The 17,882-nt window shown below is 44.2% G+C and overlaps 1 protein-coding gene across 1 annotated transcript; it reads right to left on the bottom strand.

Annotated features, from left to right (window-relative positions):
• Positions 1 to 614: 614 nt before the first annotated feature.
• Positions 615 to 7,126, bottom strand: LOC142785391 (uncharacterized). The gene is made up of 4 exons (XM_075883874.1): positions 7,072 to 7,126; positions 4,833 to 4,921; positions 1,564 to 1,723; positions 615 to 1,466 (listed from the first exon to the last, which is right to left on the bottom strand). Exons 1-4 carry the CDS (start codon positions 7,073 to 7,075, stop codon positions 1,252 to 1,254), a joined length of 468 nt encoding a protein of 155 aa, XP_075739989.1. The 5' UTR covers positions 7,076 to 7,126; the 3' UTR covers positions 615 to 1,251.
• Between the last annotated feature and the right edge of the window lie 10,756 nt (positions 7,127 to 17,882).

The following is a 17,882-nucleotide window of genomic DNA, read 5'->3' on the forward strand; positions in this document are numbered from 1 at the left end:
GCCCTTAGACCTTGCCGCGCCATCTTACTACTTATAAGAAAAGCACGCTGATGCCAATGAGCTCTGAGTACCGCCATTAAAAAAACGTTTATATTAATGTCTTGCCGCTAGTCTGCTGAAAAATGTGCTCTTTGAGACGAAGTCGTTTCGCACCACACGTTCAAGACCAGGTCACAATATACCTTTGACTTGCAGTGCGTCATTGTTTTTATCTAACAATTTCGCTTGCTGTGAATTTGTTTTAGAATACCACCCAGGCAGCACGCCACCGTTGGACCAATCTTGGACCAACATCGGCTAACATCGGCACCGACGTCGGGCCGACGTCGGAAGTGCAACTTCTTCCAATGTCGGGCCGACGTTCAAGCCAATGATGGGCCGACGTTTTGCCGATGTTTTAGCCAGTATGCAACCAACATTGGGCCGACGAAGGTCCATCGTATTGCCGTCGTTTTGCCGACAAAGCTGCCAATATTTGGCCAACATTGGGCCATATTTCAGCCAATCACATGCCATTTTTACGCCGATGTTTGCTGCACGACGAATATTGGCTACGGATGTACGACCAACATTGGACCAATCCAGGGCCACATTGCAGCCAATCAAATGCCGTTATTACACCGATGTTTCCTGCACGACGAATATTGGCTACTGATTGGCTTGCCATTACGTAACCATTATTAGTAGGTAATTTTTCTTACCGGAAGATGTAAACAATATGCCTCGATGACCCGCTCTTGTAGCTTTGCAGCCCTGTATACTTGGGGCAACAGAAAAATGCTGAGAACTGAAAGCAGTTACTCGATCTATTTCATCTTTTATACCTCATTCCCTTTGCTAACACTAGAAGCGTAGTTTATTTTTTTACCAATTTATCTTTTGCAATAGCGAGTGCTTTATTTGGTACTGGTATTTGGTACAGCAGATCGAAAAAAGTCGTTAGGAAGTAAATGTTGAAAGCGTATGTCCCCCACTTGCAATCCCCACATATGTCCCCCACATGGTAATCGAGAATATTCATAGTTTAGAGCATTTTTTGTAACTAAAACATGGTGATGGTGCTTCCGAATCAGCATAAGCTAGCCGAACAGTGCACCACCGACAGTCTGCAGACTATTTATTCTTTGTTTTTTTATTTATTTATTTGGTACAACAAAAAATGTATACATTGAAAAATATATATACACAACTAAAAAAGGCCCGCTCTACTGCAGGTCAGGTTGCGTTGGGGGCACAGTGACAGTGGTGCTGTCAAGGCCCTGGCTGCTGTGGCTGGGCAGGAAGCCAGCTGCTGCGAGCAGCCGATAATCTGCACTCAGAGTGGGGATCATCGGGCTGCTCCACAACAGATGCTTCTCTGAAGCGCCGCTTCCTGCCCCCACAGCGATCACCAGACCCTGGCAGCCACCTCTTAATAAAGTTGAGGGCCTCCGCCTGGTCGCACCCTGCTTTTTGGCAGATGACATCTGCATACAAGAACAGAAATACCATAGTACACATGAAGCACTGCAGTACAGAGAATACACAAGGGTACACACACATAAAACAATGAACAAGTCTAACCTGTCACTAATCTACAGAGCCTCAGGTTCACAAAGGCCCTTTTCCCTTTTCTGCCATGAAGGCTGTACAGCACTTGCACGTCATGTGCCAATACAGCCTTCATGGCATTCACACCAATTTCTCGGAGGCCACGTCCCCCAATCAGCAGGAGGTGCTTGCACTGTAAAAAAATGCAAGAAGCATAGATGGGGTGGACGCAACAGCACATCGAAATGTTTTCATGATAAAAATCTGCAAGAAGAGGACACTGAAAACAACAACTTGAATTTTTGGGCATTACAACATTTCATTGTTTTCTTACGCTAACTTCAACTCACTTGACCTAAAATGGTTTCCACATCAGCCCTCTCACACTCAGTGTGAGAACTTTTCAGAGTCCTTCTCTGAATGCAGTTTCGCTGTTATGAAATCAAATACAACACTGTTATAACCCTTAATAAATATTCATTCTAGCTATGAAATAGTATAATTACTTTGTACAGTGCTCAAGTTCCAATACACGTTTCTTCGAGGTTACAATGTCTTTGCCTGAATGTTGACCAGGAGTAGCTTCTATAGGTGAAAAACGATAAAATATGTGGAATTCAAAAAGAAGCTTGGACATGTTTTTAATCAATGCATTGTAAGCAGAGCACAACAAGATAAATGAACATGATCAAGGCGTACCAAGAGGCAACCTTAGAGCGACCAAATCTTGGTCATAGATGAAACTGATAGAAAAATAAAGGTCGCACTAGATGGTCGCACCATTTGCTGTTTATATTTTTCTGTGATGGCCAACAAAGAGGCATGTCGCTATAGAAATCTCATCACAATAAGCAAAGGTGCATTTTTCTTCACACTGCGAAATTGGGTGCATGTTAGATTTTTAAAAAAGTAAGAAAACGGCTAACACAAGGCAGGGTGAACTGTAGCTCAAAGTAGAGAGAGCCGCAGCGGACACGAAATAGGGTGATAAATGAACAAAATTACTGAATGTCTGTTTTAAGCAGGCTATTGCTAGTCACTGCCCATCAAACACACGATGCCGCCTACATCGTCTGCTAGCTTAATTCACACACTTAATTCGAACTGACGCTGTGGTCCAATCAAAGCTATACCGCGGTCCGAAAATTCTCTCAGCACCCCGCCCAATCCTGCGGTGGCACTTCAGACACCTCATCGCTGTGCTTGAAGAAGAAAATGAAGAAAAGGAAAGAAAAGAATGCGGTGGAATGTTTGCCAAATGCCAATCTGCGACATTCCTGTGCCCCGCTTCGGCTTTTTCCGTCCCTGCCACGTAGAGACCCTTCTCCTCTTGACACTGCGCATGAAGAGAAAGAGGGGAAAAAAAGCTGTCGCAGAGAGTTGGCTATCTCATGCCGATCTGCAACGCGCCGGTGTCACGCTTCCCTGTTTTTCGTTCCTGCTATGTAGAGACTCTTCTCCTTTCAACACCACGCATGAAGAGAGAAAAAAAAAAGCTGCCGCGGAGTGTTTCCCTCTCGAATGCCGATCTGCTTTTCTCCAGGTGGAGACGCTCCTCCATTCTCATCATGTGCTGGCCACGCTCCGGCTGCAGCGCAGATGGTAACAGTGGAAACACAGTTGTCTTCGAAGAGTGTCAGCACTGGACATTGCCGCGCGCAACTTCTTTTGCCAGGAGAATACTGAAGCCGAAGTACAAATGCTTTGCAAACTGCACGCAAAACTTGTTGACTCGTTGCAAGGCCAACGTGTACAGACACGTATTGACTACTTTACTTAATGACGGATGTCCTGTAATTTGTGAATAAAACTTCTCCATGCACATGCATCACTGCATGGTGAGCCCTCCTCTCGTTTACCGTATTTACTTTATTCTACCGCGCCCTCGATTGTAATGCGCGCCCGGTTTCCACGACAAAAAAAAAAAAACACTAAGACATCGGTTGCAACGCGCACCCTTTTTTCTCGTTGGCCCGCTTGATCACACCACTCGCGAAAACGACTCTTTTTGAGAGCATCTTCCATTTAAATATGAAATACGGGGGAAGCTTATGCCTATCTGACGTGCAACAGAGCATTGCTGTCACTCTAGTTTTACCGTGGCCCGATGTCAGTACACAAACTTGCTTTGCCCCCTTCTCCTAGACGGTTGTGGTGCCAGGCATGTCGAAGTAAAGAGGCGTGTGATCGGCATTCCCGATTTGCCCAAGCAGGTAGCCGTTGTTGTGCCGCAAGTTTAGGAGGAACCTCTGAAGGCTCTGAAGCTTTTCTTCGTACTCCTCCGGCAACTTCCGGCATATGCCCGTTCTCCTTCGGAGGGAAAAGCCTTTTCTCTTCATAAAGTTCGTTAGCCAGCACCTGCTCGCTTTAAAATGGCTCTGCATTAGCCCTTTTTCTAAGGCTAACTGCATAGCCTGCACTTGGAGCAGTTCTGTCGTCACGGGCCGCTGTGCCGCTCACTGCTTAATCACATACTCGCCGAGCAGCTCTTCAATTTCTGAAAACCGACCCTGCTGTGGTCCACTGAAGCCTTTGCGTGAATCTTTGCTGTCGACAATATTCTGCTTTTGTTTCCGCCAGTCCCGCACGCACGTTTCGGGAACTCCGAATGACCGCAATGCGGCCCGATTTCTGTCCGTTCCGGCACACGCTACGACTTTTCTTTTAGAAGCAGCATTGTGGTGCACTCGTCGAGTTTTTGGAGTCGGCCCTACCATGCCGTCGATGCTAATGTACTACAAGATGACGAACTCCTCAGCACACGTATGAAGTGCCGCGCATGGGAAACACATAGGCAAAAATGACCGACGCGCCATGCCGACGCACGTAGGGGGCGGCCATTTTGTAAGTGGCGATGACAATAGAATGACCATATTCATTTTTTTTTCGTACTCGATTCTAACGCACATGCGATTTATGAACTCTCTTAACCGGAAAAAAGGTGCGTGTTAGATTCAAGTAATTACGGTAACTTTCATTATTTTGAACTTCTTTTAATTTGAACAAATTTTCTGGCCTCTCTGAGTACGAATTATTCATATTCGACTGTAGTACAGTGGCTCATGAGATAACCTGACTAGTTTGTTTCCCGAAACACAGTATCTTAAAGCAGTACTAAATTTCTGCATGTTACATAGGCATATTAAAAATCAAGAAATATACACCAAAGCCGCAGCCACAGCTTTACTCTGCACAGCTGCCTCTGCTGCCTCCACTTCTCCAATTGTACCAGCAGGCAGCCGGGGAAGGTCAGAGGGGCCCTGTGCTGGCTGGGCGTGCTGAGGCACGGACAAGAGCCGTACCTTGTGCTTCAGCTGTCGCACCTCTTGCAGAACCTGTCTTTGTTGCTGCCAGATGCCAAGTTGGATCCGCAGGATCCGTAGCAATAGAGCTGAAACATACAAGAGTACATACCATATTTACTCGCACAATTTTCATCCTCACATAATTTGCTCACCAGTATAATTAGCCAGCCTGCTTTACTACAAGAAACTTTTTGCTCGCATACTTTGCCCTCCCCAACCAGCCCGAGCCACCTTGCCAGCACACACACAGACACATTTGACTTCATGATGCTCTGGTCAGGCACATCTCTTGTCGAGCAGGCGAGTGCAGTCTTACACAAAATGAACTGAGTGCAAGGTCCCTTCTTCCATGAACTTTTATGCTTTACCTAGAATATCGAACTTGAAAACTGAAACCTGTTTATGTGTAGTCCGAAATGCCTAAAGGTTTGCCTCTTATCTTCCCACCTCTTCCACGGCAAGAATGTATTCCCGAGACACAGCACAGATGTTGAACGCGTGCAAGGACCTGTCACATCAACTAGATGAGGCAGGTTTTCGCACTCATTTTTTTTTTCGGTTTCGCCATCTGGCCATTGCGTTTTTACCGTTCCTTGTGATAGGCTACAATAATTATATACAAGGCAGATTGCTGTTATAAAGCTTACCGAAGAAAACTGAAACCGTGCTACCACTAAGCACATCAGCGTGGAGTTCTTCGACATGCAATATTCAGTATGAGAGCCAGCAGAAGAGTGCGTTGAATAAGACTTAGCATAGAAGCTTGGGTGTGTTGGTTAGATATCGGAGGGAATACAACGCAATAGAAGACTGGGACAAGGAATGGACACACACACACATGAAGGGCGACACACAGAGCCCTGTGTTGGCATCGCGCTTCCTTGTCTGCATCTTACTTTACATTGGGTTCCCGACAATTATTGGAGAGTACTTATGTTCTCTGGTATAACCCTGTCGTGGGAACTGGTTTTTGTGAGCACTGTTCGGAAGAACTTCAAGAAAATGGGGGCATTTGAACAGGCTTAGCAAACAAATGACAATCCGCTTTGAGACAGCTGTGACAGCGCCTGCAACATATATTCCCAGTTGAGCTTTTAGGCCAGCGATTCCTACTAGCTTCGCACATGACCGGATTGACAAAAAAAGTACACATAATACGCGAGTATATACCGCATTTGACTCTGTAGCTTTGATAAACCAGGCAGATACACAAATTTATCCAAAACTCCATTGATTCTGTTTCAAAATTATTCAACAAACAAATTGCGATGTTATCCATGTTACTATACGATTGTGGCACTTTAACATTGCAGCTTTCCAGGAGGCACACATAGTGCAGCGTTAGTTCACCACTCGCAGTTAATTGTATGCAGTAGGTTGCTCACAGCAACTGACTGCATGTAATGGTGAACATCTTGCATGCTTGCACCGCTGTTTCAGCATGCTGGCTGCTTCCCATACGGCTATCAATTGATGTTCACAAAATTGGGAAGATGAAGAAAGACTACACAGTGCCCTCTGGCCACCCAATACTCCAAACCTCTAGCCAACAAACAAACAAAAAAAACAGAAGTATGCAAATGAATATTATTCCTAATGCAGCTGGAATGGAGTGTAGTTTTCACCAATTCTGTGTGTTAAGTCAATATGGAGTGAGTTAACTCCATAAAGTTGCTTTTCTCATAACAGTGTTCACTCTATTGTAACACAAGGAGTGACTTCATAGCATCTAGAAGGAAAAATAGAATCTTCAGTATTTGATAGAAATGTGAGGCTCTACCTTAAAACAACAATAATCTGGAAAAAGAACTCATTACATTCGAAAAAAAAAGGTAGCACAGTTGATCCCCTTTACAAGAGACACTGATGTAACAGACAAACGGGGATAAGAGGCACCAGTGTGCAGGCTGACATTTGGCCCATCATGCATCAGGCACTCCGTAGATGCGCCTGTGCAGCCGGGAGCCCTGCAGTCAAGCATGCTGAGCAAGACTGTTGACCACTATACAATGACACATTGCCACAAAATTTCAAAACTTCATTTCACAGACTTCTGCAAAAGCTTCTTACACTCTTGCATAATTTTTGCACAAGCTTCTCTCATTCTTGAGTGATTTTCGTCAGAACATGTAAGTGTTGGAAGTTGTATGTCCCCAAAAACTTGCACAATACAAATAGCATACATTAAAGTCTATCACTTAATACGTGCATAGTGTAACAATGAAAGGAAACTCACGCATGGTTTGCTCCGAGCCTTCCCCGTTCGGTGCCTCCTTGAGCCTTGGAGAGCACTGTACAGCTAGAGCAAAGTAGCATCAATCCAGTGTTAATGGCAGGTTAACAAGACAACAAAACTAACCCCCATATTCATAAACGCTCCCCGACTCGACTTTCACCCTTCACTTGACAGAGTTGAGCACTGTGCCGCTGCTCGTTTGAAAGCGACGCTGCGCTACTCGAGAATCACAGCAGATTATTGCTGACATGCAGCAATTTTCTCTGCTTAGAGACGGCGCTCCCATCAGCCATCTCAAGTGAAGGTGAAGCGTTGAGTGGAGGGACGTTCTAGAATACGGGGGTAATATTGGTTGCAAGAACACTACAATAGACACACTTAATTTTTACACTTCATCTATAATGTACAGCTACACACATTCTGCATCCTTATAATGCAACATATACATACAGGCTTATAAAGTAAACACTGTAGGCTGCTCAAATAACACCTACACAAAAAAATTACCCAAATGTGGCCATGCGCAAAGTACTTTTATTTGAAACTCACAAAACATTTGCGGTGATGGAAAATAAATAAGACAGGTTACGCTTGGAGGCACATGAGACCTTCGCAGCTTTCATAAAGTACAAAAAACAATATGGTATGTGTGTGTGTATGTACGCATGAAGCTTCAGCCTTTACATACGGTTTCTTGAAAGAATCGACTATGAATTTTATGGCACCTGTGTCCTTCAGCCCAATTGAAAGCCTGCTGATCAGTGTGTGCAATTGTGGAATAGTTACATGGAAAATGGCGTGAAACACCTAAAATCAAATTTTTCTAGCTAGGAAATATGCAGCTGTGTATACACAACACATGCTGCAAACAGTGGGAGGTGACCACAAGAGTGATTTGAGTGTAAGCGGCAGTATTCCGCATTCATGCACCCCGCCATTTTCAACTGTTGCCCAAAAGCAGCACCACTTCAGCGTGCTACTTTTTTTTTTACATCATAAACAGCACGGAATACAGTGAGGATGAAAACAACATATGCAATTAAATTTTGAGCACTATTTATGGTGCGCATGATTGATTGATTGATATGTGGGGTTTAACGTCCCAAAACCACTATATGATTATGATAGACGCCGTAGCAGAGGGCTCCGGAAATTTAGACCACCTGGGGTTCTTTAACGTGCACCTAAATCTGAGCACACGGGCCTACAACATTCCCGCCTCCATCGGAAATGCAGCCGCCGCAGCCGGGATTCGAACTCGCGCCCTGCGGGTCAGCAGCCGAGTACCTTAGCCACTAGACCACCGCGGCAGGGATGGTGCGCATGAAAAAAAAAAAAAGGCCTTTGTACAACGACGAATTCATAATTTGCCTTCACGGACCTTCTGTTAGGCTGCACCACATACAGATTTTTTGTGGCTTTCAAAAGAGATTTGAAAAAAAAAATAATAATAATAACCCTGTTTACTCTCGTCATGAGCGCACTCACTAAGTCACCCTCATTTCAGTCGCCAAAATTTTGAATTTTTTTTTCTTCCACATATTAAACACACACCTTACGTTCATCCGCTGAAGTCCCACGGGCTCCCCCCTCTTCCCGCCTTCGCTCGCTGCCACGTGCCATTTTATTTTTGTTTCTATTTGTTCACGGAACGTCCCCTGTCTTTTTTAATTATCTCTTGTAACATATGTGGCATTATCTTGTTCCCGAGGTGCCACAGGTGCTTTGCTATGTAGATGCACCATTAAACTAGTATTTTTGATCAACTGTGCATTTCTGATGTTTACCTTGCAAGTACGTAAAACTGGCATGCTTCTTGATCTACGATACACATGTGGCTTGTCTCACTTTGAAGGAAAAGTTAGCATACAATGGTGTAAATGCTTAGAATTTGAAATATTGAGGCAGCAGCACACCGGAGATGATCATATGGTAAAGAAACAAGTGCTGCCTTATTACTGGCAAGTTGTCACTTATATGTACAAATAAATTTTGCGAGCTAAAAAAAGTACAAAAGCACAGCGAGGCTATGATGTGGTTGAACCTGTGGATTCGCTTCATTTATCACGCCATATGATGAAGCTTCCTTTGGTAAAACTGCTCAGATAAGAAAAAAGTTTGCTCTCCAATACAGCAACTATACAAAGTGTGCACGTGCATCTCGCAGCGCCTTTTCGTCACTTCCGAAATGCGCCACCAACATGCCCGGGCACCAACCGAATCTATCGCCTACAACTGCCATGTTATCTCCTCGTGCTTGCACCCGTTTAGTTTTGCCTCACGTTGCAAGTTTGAGAAATTATGAGCTGCTAGTGAGGCAAGTTGATTTAGTAGTCCACGCAGAGGGAGCAGAGCTTAGAGTGTTTCTTCGCTGAAAGTTATAACCTGAAATTGAGAACACACATTCCGATTTTCCTAAAAGTACCAGCGTATTTGGCTGGTGCAGATTAACAAAAGCTACTTGAAGAAACTTTGCAATATTTGCATCTTCAGGTGCAACTTCATTACGGGTAAGTGCCATAGCCAAGTATTTACCTGCAAACAGATATAGCTTACCAAGATACTGCACATACAAACTTGTCCGCAGTTAAAATCATGATGGCGAGGAAGGCGGTTAAAATCGTGATGGCGATCGCGGAGATTCGGTATTGCATTGAAACAAACTATAAAGAATGGGAAACAATATTAGTTCACTTTGAAGTATAGCCGATCGGTTCAAGTTGGGCGTCAGGATTTTTTTTAATTAGTCAATTAATTCTATACACGGTCTCTATCATGTTCAGTGACTCCACTGTACATTAGCGTACAACAAAAGCAAAATACAAAGTGAAAAGTGTGTTAAAGCATACGCGAAAACTAAAGTGATGACTGGCATTACCGCGGCACACACCACGCAAAGTCGCTATCTGCCTTGTATAATATTTCCCTCGACTATTTCCACAAATTGCAATCAAAGAGGCTCAAGCTCAACATCAGCACTGTTTAAAACACTTCGGGGGGGGGGGGGGCATTGCTACTTTGGTGACGTAGGCCGTGACAATATATTCATAATATTATATCTCTTGTAAACTTGCCTAGCTCTGCACGACTAGTTTTCGATGAGAGCAGCTGCGCTTCGCACATCCACTCTTAAAATTGCGGCTCGACAGATTTTGAGCTTTCACTTGTTTTTGGGCCAGGCAATTTGTAGTGAAAACAAGATAATAGGCCCTCATAGGTTGTGGCGGGCAGCCGGTGTACGCCGTGGCTGGTATATGTGTCGCACATCTTGATTATCTGGTCTTGTATCGAGTGAACGAGCGAGGCCTTCCTAATCCAATGAGCTCGTTAAAGTAAGACAACAAAAAACCACAATGCTTCCACATCGTTCACAGCAACAGATGACGAGCCCCCAACAAACCGCACTGCAGCACGTGAACTGCCGTAGGTACCCAGGGAGTTACCCGGGCATGGCGGGAGAGGGCGACAACGGCAGAAGTGACATCACAAGAACACTATGTATAAAGGGGACATTTAAAGACTTTTTTCCCATTTATAAACTTCGTGCACTGTTCTGTCACAATTTATAGCTCAGAATAGTTGTATCTTGAAAAGGGCACTAATTCATAAGTCCAATGGTTCAAGGATGGGTGCATTTAGGGGGCCCATTCTACGTTTTACTTATGCCCTTCAAGAACTTGCTTACAGGGCCAAAGTACTGTTTCAGAAAGAACACGCTAGTGCGTGGCCAGCAGTCCGTCAAGCATTAGTGCTGGTGAGATTTGGAAATGCAGCGCATGAGCGTCCTCATCTGCTACTTCTCTGCTCATGCTCTCGGGGCTTACTTGCGAGGCACGGTCCTTCGCACTTTTCATTTTCACACTGTAAATCAACTGATACCAACTCTGCCTTCCATTATTTAATAAACCAATATTTTATGGTCACGAGGACGAGCTTAAAATGTTTGCTACATCAAACCTGAACAGCATTTTGAGTCATCGAAACTTTCTAGTTGCAGCGAGCATTAAGCGAAAAATATGATGTGCTTTACAGTGACAACTTGCAAAACACTGCAGCAACGATTAAAATCATGCATTTTTTGTGCTCACGGGAAATCCCTGAAGCAGGAGGCACTGGGCTAGATAAATTGCGCAGCTAAAATACGGATGCGCTTTCCAATGCTGTCATGCGTACAGGCGGAGAAATGGCAGACAAAACTGGGCGCACCCCGATTCTATGCGCATACGTCCCATTCACAAGTCTCGCTGCCAGTTAGCACCACATGGCTCACTGTCCATGAGCTCGCTTGTTTCCTGTAACAGTGGACCATACGGTACACCTATTTAAAAACGAGGATAGAATGTATATAATGCAGCATCTGATGAAGCCATGACGATGTGTTGCTGATGAAATCTGGAACTCTAGTTAGTACCCTTATTGTTAACCAGCCGACCGACTAGCAAAAAGATTTGCGACTGAAATGATGGCATCTACACCTGCCCTTAAGGGGACACTGAACAAAGTTTTTGCCGCCGAGATTTTCAGCCAAAGCAAAAGATTGGGCTTCATGAAATTCATAGACAATAATAATTTCAAGCAGAAACTACGAAAACATACTGAATTTAATGAGCCTCTTACAAAATGCCGCGTCTAGCTCTTAGACACGGCGTTTTCTAAAAGGTCGCGACATTTATTTTTCAAGTTTTTTTTTTGTTATTCAAGACATATCTACGGTGCATGGTTCACAGAAAACAAAATTGCCTCGGTAAGATTTCTTTGCGAGCAGCTTACTAATTTTAAGGCAGGAGCGTTGATTCTTGAACTGAAGCATGCGAGTGATCGATCTTGCCTGCTATTGGCTAGGCGACAAAGGCTTTACCTCATGTCCTGGTGTAGCTAAGTCACGCAAATGGAGCAGAAAATGTGCATTATCATTTATTTCACCTAAATATCACACGTATGTGACTTATTGCCGGTGACAGGTGATCAGGATGAAGTCGACAAGTTGCAAATCTGAACAAGAATTCACTCGAATGAAAAACCAACCTATACTCACATGCACGGTGAAGTCGAACACGTCGTCCGTCAATGTTGTCGCTGATGCCCGAAGGAAAAGAGAAGAGGACAAGCGACGGGGTCGTCTCTTTCTATAAAGTCGGCGGAACTGCCAGAACGGCCAACACAAAAGGCATCGGGTTGACATTCCTCCATCTGGGCATCAGTCGCTCCACCCGGGCATACAGCTGCTACTGGTTCTACTACTATCCTCTTCCCCGTGCCTCTTCCCGACATTGCAGTGTTGCTGCCATACTCGCGAACCTTTTTAAATTAAAGCACGCAATCATGTATTATCGTGCACCATACTAAACTTAAAAACAGTGCGCCGGTACATGAGATCACGAAGCGCGGTCCTCGCCATCACAAGAGCAATTAGAGAAATGAAACAAAGAAAACAAAATTGTATAAAATATTTTGTCTCAATACGATCCGCAATCCAGTTTCCTGCAGCGGCTTTTGGCTCTGTATGAACGGCCAAGCCAGTGCCAAGCCAAGCTTGCGTCCCTGATCAGCTGTTTGTTTCCATCGAGAATTCAACAGTCAACTGGCAATTTGTTTAGATGATATTGCTAAAGGGCTTGAAATTGAATATTTCTCTACGTACTACTGCTGTACTTTTCCTCTCTGTTTCCTGATCACAGTGATGAGATTGAGGAGGTTACAATTTAGAAAACAGCAAGTGCAGCTCAAGCATTGCTAGTATCGCTGTTTCGGTAATAAAATGTTACAAAGATTTTGCCCCGCGACCTGCTTGCCGTGTTCGAGCACCCAGTAGAAATTTACGGTGCCGCGTTTGAGAGAGTTGAATAAAATTGCAATATTACGAAAGAAAGGCTCTGAAGCAACATCGCATTTTATCAGGCCTACACCTCCCACACCTAGACGAGTAAAACTCGTCGATATTATCTTGCAAAGCTGTGTATAATATTTAAAACACATTCTTTAGCCCACGATGAATTGTTCTCTCGTGTGGCTTCTCCATTTGGTACTGTCATGTTACCTTACAAAGGCAACTTTCCTTATTTAGTCTCTTTAGATGTTGCAAAAGCTTGACACGTGATGTGTATGCCATACTGATAATTCTCCTCGTTACCTGGGTCCGCCTCTTTAAACAGCGTCGCATTTTATTGTTCGCAATTGTGTTTATTTTATACTGTAAGCGAGCTGTGTGATTTCATCAATATTCACGAGTGTTCACTGACTATACAAACACGTGCGTCTTATTTTGTGCGGTGCACGTTTGTATGTAGCAAAAAATGTCATTTCATCAGCGTGTGTCTGCATACACTTGCATGCCCTGCAGTACGTGTACATAATTAATGCAGTAAGGACTGCAATGCATAGCCTTGCATGGGACATATATTCCATGCACCCTCAGAGAAATGGTGTTTGTTATGAGCCTACTGTTTATCATTACATTTTTTTTCGTTAAAGTTTCATCTCCATATAAAGCAGCTGTATCCAGGCACGAGCTTCAGCAGCTTCCTCGTTGTTCCATTTTAAATAAAAACACCAAGCCTACCCGAATCAATGATCTGTTTGCTATCATTGCTGTTATGTGTTCTACGATGTACACAAGGACAGTAGTATACAAAAAATAGGGAGGGAATTGAATGCCCTGCCTACATGGCTGCGCCGTTTCACAAGATCAGGCGCTGCGCTGTGAAGCTTCCTACCGGCCTGCAGAAATTCAAGGGAGCGTACAATAGCGTGGTTCAAGAGGACTTGTGGGGAATACTAGACACACTGGGTGTAAAAGATGGAGTCACTAATCGTTTAAAGGAAATCTATAAAACTAACAAGGTAGTTAAAAAGTGGGAAAAACAGGTATACAAGCCCACAGTGGTGAAACGTGGACTTAGGCAGGCGTGCCCACTGTCACCCTTCTTATTCATGATGTACCTACAAGGATTAGAGGCCAAGTTAGAGGCAAGGGGACTTGGCTTCAACCTCTCTTTAGTCAAACAAGGAAAACTCATTGATCAGGCACTACCAGCATTAATCTACGCAGATGATATAGTGCTAATGGCCAACAACAAGGAAGATTTGCAGAGGTTGATGGACATCTGCGGTAATGAGGGAGATAGGTTAGATTTTAGATTCAGTTAGGAAAAATCGGCATTCATGATTTTCAATGATAACAAAGGTAGTGAGCTTAGAATGCAGGAAGTCACGCTAGAGATAACAGATAAATACAAATATCTGGGCATATGGAGAAGCAATGGGACCGAGTACCTAAGGGAACACGAAATATACGTGACGTCTAAAGGTAACAGGAATGCAGCAGTGATGAAAAATAGGGCGCTGTGGAATTACAATAGGTATGATGTTGTGAGAGGAATATGGAAAGGGATCATGGTTCCTGGGCGGACGCGGTTTTGTGCATGAGATCAGAGGTTCGAGCAAGATTAGAAATTAAGCAACGTGAAAAAGGTAAGGCTCGCGGGAATACACCAAATCAAGAAGTACAAGGTGATATTGGTTGGACATCATTTGAGAGCAGGGAAGCTAGCAGCAAGATAAAAGTTCAGAAGCGATTGAGAGAAATGGGGGAGGAGCGATGCGCTAGGAAGGTTTTCAGCTACTTGTACATGAAAAATGTCGATACAAAATGGAGGAAGCGAAGCAGGAAATTGATTGGTAAATACTTAGAAAACAGCAGGTGTCCAAACCAAAAAGAACTATCTGTTAAGAAGAAAGTGAAGGAAACAGGGCCTGACATGTGGAGAATTGGCATGATTAAGAACTCCGCACTAGAGATCTATCGAACTTTTAAGCAGGAAATTGCCAAGAAAAGGATCTATGATAATACTCGGGGTAGTTCTCTACTGTTTGAGGCCAGGACGGGAGTATTGCGAACCAAGACATATCGGGCCAAATATGAAGAGGTAGACACAATATGCAGTGCGTGCGAAGAAAAAGAAAAAACTGCCGAACACTTGACAATGCTCTGTAAAGGGCTTCACCTTATAGTTCAAGATGATGGCGCAGAGTTTTTCAAAGAACTGGTGTTTAGGGACAGGGAGGGCAAAACAGACTTTAAGCGGGTAGACTTAACTAGAAGGAGGTTATCTGATTGGTGGCTAAAGTCAAGGCACGATTAAAAATTAAACCCTTCACTTCAAAGTACCTGTCCAACTTTACTATTTAAAGGGGGAAAAAAATCTAATGGTTAGTTCACTAAGCATTACGGCTAGGTGACGTTAGCCGCCACCCGATCTAAAGGGTACGGCCACATCCATCCATCTATCCAGCCAAGAATATGCTCTCTGGCTTGTTGCTCCAGGCCTAGTCAGGTAGATTTTCTGGCCTCACCGTTGAATTGTTTGCTCGGGTTCTGGCTTGCAAACATTGCGGTTTTAGGCTTCGTATCATCTTGTTCCGTCATCATGTCCTCCAAGTGGAGGACATGTCGCAGTGTGAGGAGGAAGTACGACAAGGCGCTGATAGAATGAGCTATCAGTCTTACCAGGCAGGCGGTTGAGAGCGCACCGAGGCAGCTGACGCACATCAGCACTATTCGCTTCCTGTATAATACAGGCTAGGGAATTATAGAAACACAGAGCAGAAATCAACTCTTGTGCCTCTCTCATGCACTCACAAGGCGGAACCTGCTTCGAACACTGAGGACTGAGCTAAGAAACACCATGCGTGACGATAAATTATGGTCTCCTATTGCAATAATGATTAAGGCACGCATGCAACTTAAACCGTTGTCACGCAAGATGAATTCACAACACCATCGAAGTGAACCCAAGGCACGTGTTGATTATTATGTACGGTACTAGCGCTGAATTCATGCAGACGTTTAGTTGGCGCTGCAGTAGGCCTAGTTGAAGGAATGGCCACAGCTACTGCTGTGATGGAGAACGGGCTCATTAACATCTTCATGTAGATTAAAACGGCTTACCCTGAAATGGCTGGGAGTGTCACGCTATCCCTAGCAGTGGCACATGCAGTTGCATATTTAACGATTACAGAAATGGCGTACCAATTTCCAAAGCACCTATCAATACTTCCGTCAAGGCGTAGCACCAAACACTTTATCGCACATTTCGGGAAACATTCATTTTTCTCCCAATCTGGTGGCTAGGCATGACTACGCCCAAGAATAAGCATGTTATTATGTATGTCGGAGGCATTTTCATCTGATCCCTGAAAAATTATTTCCCTAAACCCATGGAAAAAAAAAAGAAAATGGAATTTGCACCTGTCATCACATTGCACCCCATCACAGGAATGGGATCAGATTGGCCTGGCGCTCAATACTCCCTTACGCTTAATCAGAGCTCGCTCTGGCACCAGCTCCAGACAAAACCATTTATAATCTCCTGTCTGGCACATCTGTTTTACTCTGCTCTCTCTCAACCAGAGTGCAGCATGTACCTGTGGTTCACCCCTGGTGGATCTTTTTCACTGTTTGTGAATTGCACACAAAGCCCTTACTGGTAGATCCTATTCCCAATTCTTCACTATTCTCACGGGAGGCCACTCTTTGGGCAGCTTACATCACGACATGTGCGTGTCATGATGTCAGTGCCGTCTTTTTCAGAGTCGGCGCCGTCTTTTCTTTCTCTTTTGCTCCTTCCCTGTCCTGTGTTTCTGGTGTTGTGCTGCAAACAAGTGAAGATGTTAAAGAACACCAGATGTTCAAAATTTGCTTCTCATTAATATATCGTGGTTTTGGGAATTAAAACCCCAGATATATTGAAAGAAGATGCATGAAAAGGGAAGGATGATATTGGAAACTGGCAAAAAAGGGATGACAGACTTCTTAAGCTATGCTGCCATTGAGATTTTCAGCTGTTCACGCAATTCTCACACGTGGCTTTGATGCAGCTATGCACATATCACACAAGCATCCCAAGTAACCACGGATATCCGTCGGCTGTCCGCTATGAATCCAAAGGTCGAAAAATTCGGATATCCAGAGCGGACACAGCACGGACATTCGCTGGACGTAAAAGGAAGGTCCGTTGACGGGATGTACTAGGTGGCTTTCTGGTGGATATCCGAACAGGATTTCAGTCGGACAGCCAGTTGCGAATGTCCACTGGCTATCCATTAAAGGGCCCCAAAGAACACATGAGAATTGAAATTAGTTTTGGAGTACTGCAGTGCATGAGCATATCCTATGCTCGCAGTCATCAGAAATTTTCTAAATCTTGTGATAATAGTGGGGCCTTAATTGCGTGTGGTGATCCACAAGTGATCTGCTTTCAGATCTAGAGCTCATATCTCCTTGTATAGCGGCCGGAGTAGTGGCGAATGTGTGTATCTGTGAGCAGACAGTTTCCGTGGATGGCATGAGCTGACTCGCATGCCGATTCCCAGGCCAACACACACGCTGGGGAAACCAGAAAGCCCTTCAAGGATGAGGTATTGTTTTTTTTTAATTTTCACGGCATTCTGAACTGAATGCGACGGTTAGTTGAAACGTAAAGGTCGCGGGATCAAATCCCGGCGGCGGCGACTGCATTTCCGATGGAGGCAGAAATGTCGGCCCGTGTGGTCAGATTTGGGTCACGTTAAAGAACCCCAGGTGGTAGAAATTTCCGGAACCCACCACTACGTAGGCGTCTCTCATAATCATATGGTGGTTTTGGGATGTTAACCCCACATATCAATCCTATTTTGAAACGTAAAAAAATATAGCATCTAGTTCAGGGTTTTTTAAGGCATGTGCACTTTTTGTCAGGGTTAAAATATATGTGCTCGTATAATTTATGTTGTATACTGTGCATTGCTTGTAGTATATTGTGCACTTATCTTAC

Source organism: Rhipicephalus microplus, chromosome 2 (assembly GCF_043290135.1).
Source record: "Rhipicephalus microplus isolate Deutch F79 chromosome 2, USDA_Rmic, whole genome shotgun sequence".
Taxonomy (NCBI): Eukaryota; Metazoa; Arthropoda; class Arachnida; order Ixodida; family Ixodidae; genus Rhipicephalus; species Rhipicephalus microplus.